At 40.2% G+C, this 12,354-nt stretch overlaps 1 protein-coding gene and 1 long non-coding RNA gene across 3 annotated transcripts in view; one reads left to right on the plus strand and one right to left on the minus strand.

Moving 5' to 3' along the window:
* LOC118423348 overlaps nt 1–295 on the minus strand; it is a 10,628-nt gene extending 10,333 nt beyond the window's left edge. Inside the window, exon 1 of one of the 2 annotated variants that reach the window (XR_004832033.1) lies at nt 197–295. This is a non-coding gene — a long non-coding RNA (uncharacterized LOC118423348). Of the gene's footprint in view, nt 1–81 lie in introns of both variants that reach the window. The other variant, XR_004832034.1, reaches the window with a different exon arrangement.
* The window catches only part of LOC118423314, a 13,977-nt gene extending 1,623 nt beyond the window's left edge, over nt 1–12,354 (plus strand). The window contains exons 2-12 of the mRNA XM_035831430.1: nt 4,076–4,220; nt 4,997–5,113; nt 5,704–5,877; nt 6,047–6,141; nt 6,501–6,598; nt 7,117–7,267; nt 9,283–9,395; nt 9,833–9,980; nt 10,540–10,622; nt 11,318–11,424; nt 12,185–12,354. Coding sequence (XP_035687323.1) covers nt 4,076–4,220; nt 4,997–5,113; nt 5,704–5,877; nt 6,047–6,141; nt 6,501–6,598; nt 7,117–7,267; nt 9,283–9,395; nt 9,833–9,980; nt 10,540–10,622; nt 11,318–11,424; nt 12,185–12,216 — 1,263 coding nt within the window. The 3' untranslated portion in view covers nt 12,217–12,354. The remainder of the gene's footprint in view (nt 1–4,075; nt 4,221–4,996; nt 5,114–5,703; nt 5,878–6,046; nt 6,142–6,500; nt 6,599–7,116; nt 7,268–9,282; nt 9,396–9,832; nt 9,981–10,539; nt 10,623–11,317; nt 11,425–12,184) is intronic.

The following is a 12,354-nucleotide window of genomic DNA, read 5'->3' on the forward strand; positions in this document are numbered from 1 at the left end:
ACTGTTAATGACCAACTTAACTGCATTGCCACACTATCCTCGTCTGTCCGACAACAGAATATAAAAAAAGATACGACCTACCGTCGATGGCTATTAGACATATGATTAAACACGTCAGTCACCTTCGGCGAAATTCTTTGTCTCTTTCGAGGTCCCAATCCCAGACTAAAGATAAGGCATTATGATAGAAAATCACCTTGTTGATGTTGTTAGATACTTAGAGTCCATCAAAGTTACCTTTCTGCGGCACTCCATGTCTTTTTAACAATTTGAATGAAATCTAGCCTATATGACCCTCTATGACTTGTAATACCATCTGGTTGTTCGACCAGTTTTGTTCACAGTTGATTTGATTTGATTTATTCGACAATAACAGCATTACCGATAAAGGTAACTTTAAGTTAGCATTGATTAAAATCCCCCATTTGCCCTGATATCTGATCACGTGCACGTTGTGTTGTCGTATTTATGGTTCAAGTAATTTGATGTATATGTCTTAACACCTAGCTTTAGAATCCCAGCTTTTGGATATGCATTGAAATGTCCAAATGTGAACTCTCACCCAGTAACCCTTCCGCTGCGTACCACCCCGATCGGGTTAAGGCCGCCACGATCGTGGTTCCCCCGAGGCAAGCCCGATCGTGCCCCCAATAAGGGGAGGAGCTACCAAATCTGCCTCCATAGACTTTCTGTACAAAAACTTACTTACTTACTCCGGCGAGCTCGCTCGAAGTCTCCACATAACCAGTTTCCTCCACCCCTCTTTGTCATCCATCGCTGCGGGAAGTTGTTGCAGGTCCAGACCGGTGTCTTCTGCAAGCTGCTTAGTGTATGACTTACGCGGTCTTCCCCTGCCCCTGTTTCCGTGGTTCGGATTCCACAGTAACAGTTTGTGCACTACTTCATCCTTTTTCCTCCAGCAGTGGCCTGCAAAACGCAGTCTCCTTTGCCGAATAGTTTCGGCTATCGGCGGTATATCCTTGTAAAGGACTTTATTTGAAATTCTTTGTCTCCATGAGATGTTTAGGACAGTTCTCAGCATTCTCGTATATGTGCCGTTGAGTCTTCTCTCTAGGGCTTTTGTCAGAGTCCAACATTCTGACCCATAGAGGAGAATTGACTCTACTGCTGCTCTAAAGAAACTGATTTTAGTTGTTGGATTTAAATCGGTTTTCCATATAACTGACATTTTACTCATGGCTCCCCAAGCTAGAGCAATTCTGACATCCACATCTTTACTAGATTTTCTTATCCATGAACCCAGGTACTTGAAGTCTTTCACACAGGCAAGTGCCTGACCTTTTGTTGAGATCAGGGTTCCTTCAGGTTGATTAAACACCATATACTCAGTTTTTGTATCGTTGGCATGCAGGCCAACAATTTTGGAGGCATTTTCAACCTTGTGCAACAATGACTGTGCTTCTAGTACTATGTTCGAAGTAAGGGCTATATCATCTGCAAAGTCTGTGTCAGCTAGTAACTCAGCTGGGTGTCTACTGCTCTTTCTTGGTTTAAGTACAAAACCCGTGAGCTCAGGTTGCTCTGTGGCCTGTCTCATTGCATAATCCAGAGCCACTATAAAAAGGAAGGGAGCTAAGGTATCACCTTGTAGGACACCAGCGGTTATTTGGAAAAACTCTGTTTCACCGTCTGGTGAGAGCACTTTAGCTTTTGTATCTACATAAAGAATATTTATAGCCTCAACGATTATGTCTGGTATACCATACCCTCTCAAAATTTCCATTAGTACAAAAACACACAGAAAAAATGGCTTCAAAACTCACTTACAAGTATTTCCATCTCCAAAAGCTACTTCCCACTGAATAGCTAAATATGTCTAATTTCCCTTTGTGGAAAAAGCCCGGCTTAGACTCCGGCATTTTCTCCAGCTATCAGCTGATAAAACCAAAACAACACTGGCCTCTGAACTCCATCTTGTAGATAGGTCCCAGAACCGTCGAAATGTAACACCGCTTAGGTCAACTAAGGTGACTAATTTCTGTCCAGATTTGAAAAGTAAACACTCCGTTTATCCTACTGGCAGAAAACTGGCCAAGTATGACTACAACTGGCTTCAGGAAAAAATATCAAAGATAATATAAGAAATGACCAGATATTTGGTATGTTAATAGTACAATGTGTAAATATCCCCGGACATCTTTTATGTCTTTCGATAGGTCTTTTACATCATTGTTTGGACATTTTACGACCACATTTGGGCTCCTAGTTTTTAAACCAAATGCCTTTACATTTTGTATGAAATACCTAGAACAAGAGTTCGGCGACCTCATACCTCCATGAAATATTTAGAGCTTTTGTAAATTTTCTGCAAATGACTTACAAATATACATGATTTATGCATGATAATGTCATTGTTGTCTAACTTACACATGTCACAAGTATAGAATTCCCATCACTAATCATCGGTTTTGCAATTGTTGCATTTATCATGCAAATCAGTTCCTAATTAGCATATTTGGTGTCTGTTTATGTGCCACCTATCATAATTTACATGTGTTACATTTATTGAAGTCAAGTTATTGAAATAATGGAATTATACATTTTCCTCATTAATTCTGCAAATAATGTCCTCATTTGCATAGCATATATATCATTATGAACATCTTTGCCTCAGCTACCTGCATGCCTACAATGATGGCAACCCATCCTTTCTGCAGTTATCTTCTTTGAAATGTCTTGACAAAAATGACCCTGCGGTTCCAAAATGAAATGTTAGAGAGCTAAAACTTAGCCCACTATGTCATGACGCTTAAAGCTGTCTACCGCTAAAATTTCAATACCATATCATGTCCGGGACAAGAGATTGAAAAGAACTGCTATGATAGAATTTTCTCATAAATTATGCACATGTACTCTAATTTTGCATAAAAATTTTTTTATTTCATTTTGTACAACATTGTCTAAGGTACCTACATAACAAAAATCATGAAAATTCGTCGTTCCTTTCTTGAGTTATCCACTTCAGAATTTTTTGACAAAAATGCCCCTGCTATCCCAAACCTAGTCGCTAGGGGGCCCAAACTTATGTCACTTCTTCCTGAGCCTAAGAGCCAACACCCAAGAAACGTGACCATAGCTTGTTCGGAACTTGAGATAGCAAAACCGGAAGTTGCATTGCAATACGGAGGGAAGCCACTAGGGGGCCCAAAATCTAATCATTTCCAAGTTTCGTCACACCAACACAACAAGTATGAAACCAATCCACTCAGCCGTTCTTGAGTTATCTTCGTGACAGACACACAGGCACACAAACGCTACTGAAAATATAACCCCCATGACATTTCATGGAGGTAATAGATGTTCACACCTTTGGCATACATTGCATCTATTTGGATATTTTCTGCTATTTTCAACAAAAAACGCACATATTTGGCTCCTGTACCCCGGTACTGCATGTCCCCAATGACCTGAAATTTAAGATAGGTGTGCCACGGGTATGTATGCCCACAGGACTTTGACCACACTTTTACATACGCCTCTTTAAAATGATTTAATGGGGGTAGGGGGTCTACTTATTTCCAAATGTACATTGTGGGCTCCTTTGCCCAACATGGGATCAATTCTCAATGACCACGGGGTTATGTGTCTCTTCCTCATATTTTGAGGACCACACGTTTGAAATGACGAGTTTTTTTTTTAGTTAAGATATATCTTAATCCCCAAAGGTATGTCATGGCTTCTTACACCATCATGCGAAGATTCAAATTTGATATGGGGGTAGCTTTCGTAATAGAGATGGGGAAAGAGTCAATTTAGAATGAGGGTATTTTTGTTTATTGTAACATGGGAATCTAAATTTGAAGTACTGTCTTGAATTGAATTGAATTGAATTGAATTGGGGCAACGTCGGCGTAGTCCAAAGAACTAAATATACGGGACTCTTTTACACATGGGTATATTATTTTACTTCGTTATTCGTTGGCACATTTTGAGAAAAGATGAGAGACTGCTGTTTTAAACATGTTTCTTTCGCCATGTTGCGCTTAGCTCGTATGGGTATTGGTAATATACAATAATGGTAAATGACAATATGTCAATGTCTTTTATGCATTAGATGTCCAACATGAAGAGAGCAGTGGGTGTGGGAGTACCCTTGATGCTGATCTTGGCCGTCTCCGCGTTCCTCATCCTGACTGCGTCAAAGAAGGACCCATTGTCTGAACCCGGACACCGCGTCATCAAACGATCCCTACATAAATGTATGATAACCTCCAAGCATATCTTACAATGGCATAAGATAGTACCATAAACTTTGGAAGGAGTTTAGCAGGCAGAGAAGTTTCCGCGATGGCGACTGAAATTCCCCTGCCTGCTCCTTCCCAAGCTCATGATTCTATCTTAGGCCACCGCAACATCTGCTTGGAGATTAAGTGTATGACTCCAATCTGGTTGATTAATTATAATGACACCAATCATGACCAGGCGTCACTGGTGTTACAAACGGTAGTTAGAAATAAGCCGGTTCATCGTTCGAACTACACATGCGCGACATCAACGATGAACTTTAACTTGTAAACAGTCTATGCTAGATAGATGTCAAGACGTGTTTTGACTTTTGTTTATGACCCTTAACTTTGACGTATATTATCCACGGTTTATTTTACTGCGTGTAAATGTACGCAAACCATAAACAGTACATGTATACTTTGCACTAGTAGATTGAGCGACTAAGTGGCTTATGTATAATTATGATATGGGTAAAACGTATCAAACACGGTTTTCTTTTCGGAATCCAAAGCTCTCATATGCATGTTTTCCATTGATATCTTGCCATATTGCACACGATGTACAATGTCATGTATTAAGTAGTTGTTCCGATATGGTGGCCTTATGGCAACACTTTGCACTTGAATTTTCGATGACAAGGGAATGAATACTAATATGTAAGAACGTAATAATTTATAGAGTAGTGTAGAAACCAGCTTTCCCTCTCAGTGTTCATGATGATGTTTCTTCACGCTATTGTCTACTCCAGCATTGCCAGATGAACTCCAAGATGCCCTTCGAGCAGCAGCTGCTGAAGACGCCCCTGCTTACGTTAAGGACAAACGCTTCCTCCCGGCCATTGCGAATCTTGCTGGAAAACTTTTATGTAAGTCTTTTGACCTTGTTACTGATTTGGTACACAGTTCTATGTCTACTGCTGACTTAGGTACCCTCTGTTTTCAGCATACTCTTCTCAAAAACTCATCTCCGTCAGAAAGTCAAAGGCTAATAAACATGGAATAAATTAAACAGGGTGTCAACCAGCTCAAACTCTCGTCACATCCTGGCATGAGAGGATGTGCTATCTGCAAATGTTTATAAGGACAATCTTGCAGTCATTTTAGCTGTCGTCACAAAGCAGGAAAAATAGCCCTCACCACGAGTCTGGGAGGTCTATGAAGACATTTTCGGTCGGGCCACGATTATTAGGGATAGACCGATGTTAACACGTCACCCAGCCCCATAGAACATTACGGGGTGAATTTTCAGGGGAAAACAAGCTCCATTCTAGGACAATTTTAAAATTTGGCGAACTCGATAGATACGTCTGACTGTCAAGATACTTATGGAAATCCTGGCGTCACCTCTCGATCAGACACAGAGGATGAACTGACCTGAATGCCATTGTCAGTGTAATGTTGTTTCTATCAACGCTGTTTCTGATACCAAGTGTTTCTTCTATCTCACCATGTACAGCATCAGGAGGGAGCTTCGATGCAGGAAAACTGACCGACATAATAAATCAACTGGGCGGCATGGAGAACATGGGACCGGACATCATGGCGCAAAGTGTGCAACAGGAGGCTGAGGTCACGGCAGAAGTGGAAAAAGAGGTGGCAGAGGAAACAGTCGATAAGATATTTGGAAAAGGTAAGGCAGAAAAGTGTGATATAATGAAGCTTTGAAACGTTTGACTCCTCGCGTTCATTGGTAAGTTGTCATTTAGCTTGTGTTATAAAATCTCTTTGATCATGCTTGTGAGGGCTTATAGCTTACTACCAATTCTTCGGAATGCCTTTCGTTTAACATTATCTTACAGCTGAACATGACAAGAAAGAAGATGATGGAGATGATGATGACGATGACGATGATGATGATGATGACGGTGGTGACGGCCAGGAGCATGAGATAAAGGTGCACCAGAACTGTAACAGTTCTCCTTTTTTGTTTGCAATTTGAAATAGATTTGTGTGGTAATTATCTACTTAGAGAACATGGAAGCACTGTATTGAGAGTCCTATAGTTTAGAGAGTTTGATTGCAGTAATTCCAACGTCTATTCTAAAGGAAAACGGTAGAATTGATTAGGGGAAGTCATCAAAGCTTTTGACGTTGAGTGAAATATGTCGGCAACTTTATTTGAAACCTATTTCTTTCGTGAATTTGTTAATTGGTTTCTTTTATATATATGTTTAAGTCACTTGACTTCCAAATGCAACTGTAACAACCGAATTTATTGAAACCACCGTTGATATAATGTACTTTGTTTTGTAGGCTGAAGTAGACTTCATTGCACAGAAGGGCATGGTTGAGGATGACATGTTCGCTCCACCAGGGATGCAGATGAAAATAGACGTGGAGGAAGACCCCGGGTATGTATTTGGTCCATCATCTTTGCCTACTTACAGATAAAACTACCTGTCAATATGGCACTTGACCCACCGCCCCCCCCCCTCCCCCGTACAACAGACAACAATAAGCCATATCTACTCATCTGATTACACATGCGCAGCGACAGGAATTGTGGGATATGTCAAAGGTGAAAAAAGTCCTTGATAACTTGTCAACATTTCTCGTCTCGGCCATTGTCTCGATTTGCATTACAATGCCCAGGGTACGTTTTGTTTCTGGTTAAAACCTTTGACCTGTTACCCACAATTCCAGTTACTCGTACACACCTTTCGTCGCGCATGCCTACTCTAAATAGTAACGGTGCTTATCAAAATGATTGAAAAAGCAATCTGACCATTTACGTTTCTAAGGCATATATTCATGCACGTGTAGATCAGCAGCGAATATATCTTAGTCAGATTCCCCATTTTCATTACATTGACTACATGTATTTCTATCCAATGGCGATTGTGAGTAAGCTTTATTTCTCCAATGGCAGGGAGGAAAGCGAACCCGATGAAAGTTCCGAACCAATGGCGTTCTCTTACCCCGTGGGGATGGGTCCTGCTCTGATGAACGGATGTTTCGGAACAGGATACGTAGAGGGTGATCCATGCTGGAACAAGATGGATGTCATCCCAGTCTGCTGGGTGAGTTTTGAATCCCGGATTTAAGGCCGCAGCGTACAGTATCTATTCAATGACGTAGGGGTAAAAAAGTAGCGCGACCGAAAGCTGGAAGCGCCTATAAACACTGAAACGTGAAAGACAGCTTTGCTATTTAGTAGCATAAGGAGTCGAATTTCATGTGGTATGTGTAAGGTTATGATGTTTGTCCATTTGGTGTATAAATGCGCGTGACCTTTACAGCTGCCAGCCTCGGCGAGTCGATTGTAGTTCCGCATGACCCCGCATGACCCTATTTCAAGGATTGCTTAAAATTTAAGAAAAACGACAACTTTTTTTCTTTTAAGTTATTTTGTAGGTTATATCCTCGACTTTAACATGTTAGTTTGTCGCGCTTCAAAAGTGAACCCTGGTTATGATTTTATCCGCGTCGATGTCAGTCACCTTGTGGTTCTTAACTATAGGAATCCCCAATTAGGCCCAAAACTGTACTCTGCTACCACAACCTGGCTTGATTCATGTCTCTGAAACTATCAAGAAGTAAATAGTATTACTTTCCATGATCAAGGCATCAGGCTATAGTTCTAAACATAAATTATTCAAATAAGTTCCTCATTACCATATTTAGTTTCTGCTTATATTCCACCTATCATAATTAATAAGTGTTACATTTATTGAAGTCCAGTTTTTGCAAGCAATGGAATTATACACTGTCCTCATTGATTATGCAAATTAAGTCATCATTTGCATAACATGCATATCATTATAAACATCTTTGCCCAAGCTACCTGCATGCCTAAGATGATGCCAATCCGTCGATCCTTTCTGCAGTTATCCTCTTTGGAATGTCTTGACAAAAACGCCCCTGCAGTTTCAAAATTAAATGTTAGGTGGCTGAAACCTCCCCCACTTTGTCATAACACTGCAAGCTATCTACCAGCCAAATGTCTGTATCTGTATCTATATAGCCGGTGTAGCCGCCCTTCGGCGTAACACATCGGCTTCGCAGGCACGCGGCGCGGCAGCAGCTGGTTATGTTACACTCAACGATCCGTCACACCTAACTTTTGGACATCTATCTGCAAGCGTTCTTTAAAACTATCCAGAGAAGATGCCCCTACTGTGCTTGGTGATAACAAATTCCACTCTACGATAGTTCTGGGAAAATACGAATTTTTGAACACATCAATCCTAGCTTGGTAACTCTGGTACTTGAAGTCATGGCTGTTTTTTGTTCTTTTTTGAGCTGGTATTAGATACTTATCAGTCGGTACGTCCGCCAGTCGGTATGTCATTATATCACATCCAGGACAAGAGATACATGGAAAAAAACGCTATGATAGAATATCCTCATTTATCATGCAAATGTACTTCTATTTTGCATAATTAGTATGTCATTTTGTACAACATTGTCTAAGGTATCTACATACTAAAAATCATGAAAAACCGTTGTTACCTTCTTGAGTTATCGTCTTCAGAAGTTTTTGACAAAAATACCCCTGCTATCCCAAAACTAGACGCTAAGGGGCCCAAACTTATGTCACTTATTTCTGAGAACAAGAGCTACCTAACACCCCCAACTCGTGACCATAGCTTGTTCGAAACACGAGATAGTAAACCCGGAAGTTGAGCTGCAGTACCAAGGGAAGCCGCTAGGGGGCCCAAAAATCTAATCATTTCCAGCTTTCATCACACACTACCAACACATCAAGTATAAAACCAAGTCACCTTGCCGTTCTTGAGTTATCTTGTTTACACACAGACACACAGACAGTCAGACAAACGCAGGGTAAATTATATAACCTCCATGACATTTCATGGAGGTAATAACGTGCTGTTATTCAAACTTACGGAGAAACATGGCAATGGAATGAAACGTACAGATGCCTTTTATCATCACTTAAAACATTAAGATTCCCGGTGCTGTCTCATGGCCTCCCTTGAGATTTTTCCTGTTAGCACTGGAGGAAAAAGTACCTTGTCAGTAATGATTAATAATTCATTAATTACCGTAACATTAACGTGCTCTTGTCACACAGAACATGATGGAGGGGTGTGCCTACATCGGGGTCGGCTTTAATGGTCGCGGAGACTACAGCAGCACGTCCAGAAGGAAAACAGTCGTGCAGAGGAACTGTAACAACGAGGGCTCGTGAGTATCAAGGATACGCTCTATCGTATATCAACACTTTGATATATTCTAATATGTCTATTCTAAAAGTAATCTACACACACACACACACACACACACACACACACACACACACACACACACACACACTTACAGCAAACATATACCACGTGCCTTTCGGTAATGTTGATCCTACAAGCAGATCCTACAATAGCATAAGGTGCCAGCTGTCAAATGCTGTATCAAAAGCTGCCAGAGGAGTGAAGCCGGCATTGGAGTGTGTTTGGCAGATGACGTCCTTTGGGCCAGCTGTACTCCTTAGCCAGTTTTGATACTATGTTAGGCTACTGGTAAATCTGCCTGGATATTACATGCTGCTGCATTTTATATAATTTTCATTACAAGACTGCATTAGGCTATGACAATGTAATAAAAGTATTGTTCACTGTGTACCACAGGTACCACGATGAGGACGTACCGGACAGCATGAACGTTCACGGCATCTTTGACACGGATGTCGGCTCCGAGGTCTATGAGTCCAAACAGGCTTACCGTCATTCCCTCCAGATGAAAGCCGGAATGTCATTTTCCGGATATGGCTTCCAGGTTTGGTTGCACGTTGCTGTTGTATTTTCATTGAATTTTAGTTTTGTCTACCAGGCTCCAGTTTTATTCCGGACCTACAGATTACTTTCGAAAACCTTAATAGTTGTTAAAAGATCAAAGTATTTCCATTTATGATATGATAAATGATGATGGGTTTCAAGTTTGGTAACACCGTTTTTTACTGAAGAATTTTAGTTTTGTGTGACAGGCTCTAGTTTATGTATGAATTGGTATTTGTAAGTATGATATATCAAATGATATATTTGTATATTTATATTCTATAGAATTCTGAAATTGGGAAGCAAAATTCTGGAACCTAAGCCGGTATTCAGGAGAGTCTATTGGCTTTACATTGGAGACATCTAATTACAACCCATATATTCAAAATCTAATATGTCATAATTCATTTAATTGATATATTATCAAAAAAGGTTCTTCAGAATTATATTGTTGAAATATTCAGTTGCTTGAGTAACTGCTAGTTGGCGTACCTTTTTACCTTGATGTCTTACCTTTATAACTTTTTTCCTGACCGTTCATGAATCCTATTTCTGCACAGGCTGCCGTTGAGGCAGCATATGGGAAGGAGTCATCATCCCAGAAGCAGTCCTTCATGTCTCTTATTCAGTGTAACGTGATCAGGTGAGTTTGCTTTCATATGACATTGTGTACTCCTACAGTTATTGCAATGACGGATGAACAGTGGCTTAAAATCATCACCAAATAAACAACCAAGTGAGCGAAGCAAACTACATAAGCCATTGGTCAGTCGATTTCCATCTTGCTTTACCCCACCAAGCGAGGGAAAAGCAAGTCTTTAAATTATAATAACGTTATCATCCTATAGCCAATAAAAAAAAACTACATTCCGTCCCTGCAATTCTGCATTATGCTCGATCATATATGTATGACCTTCAGGGCTATACGATACTATGATTATAGATAACCCAATTAAGTAATGATTACTCAAGCAACTGGATATGATTTTGGAAACGGTCAGACATTTCAAATAAATTCCTTATCTTCCGTCAGTGACACTGACGTTTTAGATAACAACCTTTATCTGTGAATAGTTTTATCAGGTTGGGATGTTAACTAGTGTGAAAAAAAAACAATGGCAAAACGAGTCTCTTTATCTTTTGTCAATAACACTGACGAAACATAACAAATGTTGTCTGAAACGTTAACGTCTGACCGTTTCCAAAATATGCAGTTGTTTGAGTATTTTCTAGTTGGCGTATCTTTTTTACCTTGATGTCTAACCTTCATAGAAGGGTTATAAGTAACCTTTGTTGATGAGAAAATTTGACTCATTGTGCCATACATTTCACCTTTAGGTATGAAATCTTTCTGGATGAGATCACGCCGGATACCCTGAGTCTGCCCTTCCTGCGAGACTTCTTGTCTCTTCCGAAAAATTTCATCGTGGGGCAGGCAAAGCTTCGTAAGTTTTAATCATTATTGATTTTCTTATATCATATCAAGAATATCTTACATATTTAAGACATCAATATATTTTTCTCAATTCAGAATCAGTCACAAACATAAGCAAAAACTTTTCTCTTAGACAATCATTTGTTGTATACAGAACGGTTCATCATCCGCTATGGAACTCATTTCATCAAGTCGGCAAAGTTTGGCGGTTCCTTCAGGCTGTTTAAGACTCAAGAAGCCTCCAAGAGTGAAAGTCTCGAGGATTTCTCCATCCAGGCCCAGGCTTCTTATAATTCTCTTTTCTTCAACGCCGGTGGTCACTTTGGAATGGGAATGTCTAGTGGATCCGCGTATGACAAACATTTCTTTTACTCTTGTGATGGTGGGGATACTGTAATATAATATAATATAATATAACACAATGTAATATCCATACATAGTGTCGGTTTTTTCTGTCACAACCAGTGAAAGATCCCTTTGGTGAGCTAACTTTGCTCGAAAGTGGTTTCATTTTCACTTTAAATGTTATGCAAAATAAGGGGTATTTTTTCTTTAATTTTATGAGGTCTACCTCTAAGTTGCAGTGAACAGTTGTAACTTTTCGCTTATTTTTCAATTACCTGTTGTACGAAAAACTAACCGATGTCCCTCATAATTCTTGACCAGAGGAACAAACGTTCCATGAAGCAAGATCGCTGTAAATCTTATCAGCCTTGTGAAAAACGAATCTCTTGTGAATATTAAACAATCAAACGTCTGTAATCTTACAGGCAGTCTTCCAAGACTTCCAACACCCACGTGACAGTAGAAGGAGGCGACCAGGAAGTTGCATCCATCGTAGCTGACTTCTACTCCACCGGCTTCAAAGACACCTTCACCGAGTGGCTGAAGTCCATCCCTACATACCCCAAACCCATCGAGATGTTCATGGGCACCATGT

The sequence above is a fragment of the Branchiostoma floridae genome, chromosome 9, assembly GCF_000003815.2.
Source record: "Branchiostoma floridae strain S238N-H82 chromosome 9, Bfl_VNyyK, whole genome shotgun sequence".
In the NCBI taxonomy this organism is placed as follows: domain Eukaryota; kingdom Metazoa; phylum Chordata; class Leptocardii; order Amphioxiformes; family Branchiostomatidae; genus Branchiostoma; species Branchiostoma floridae.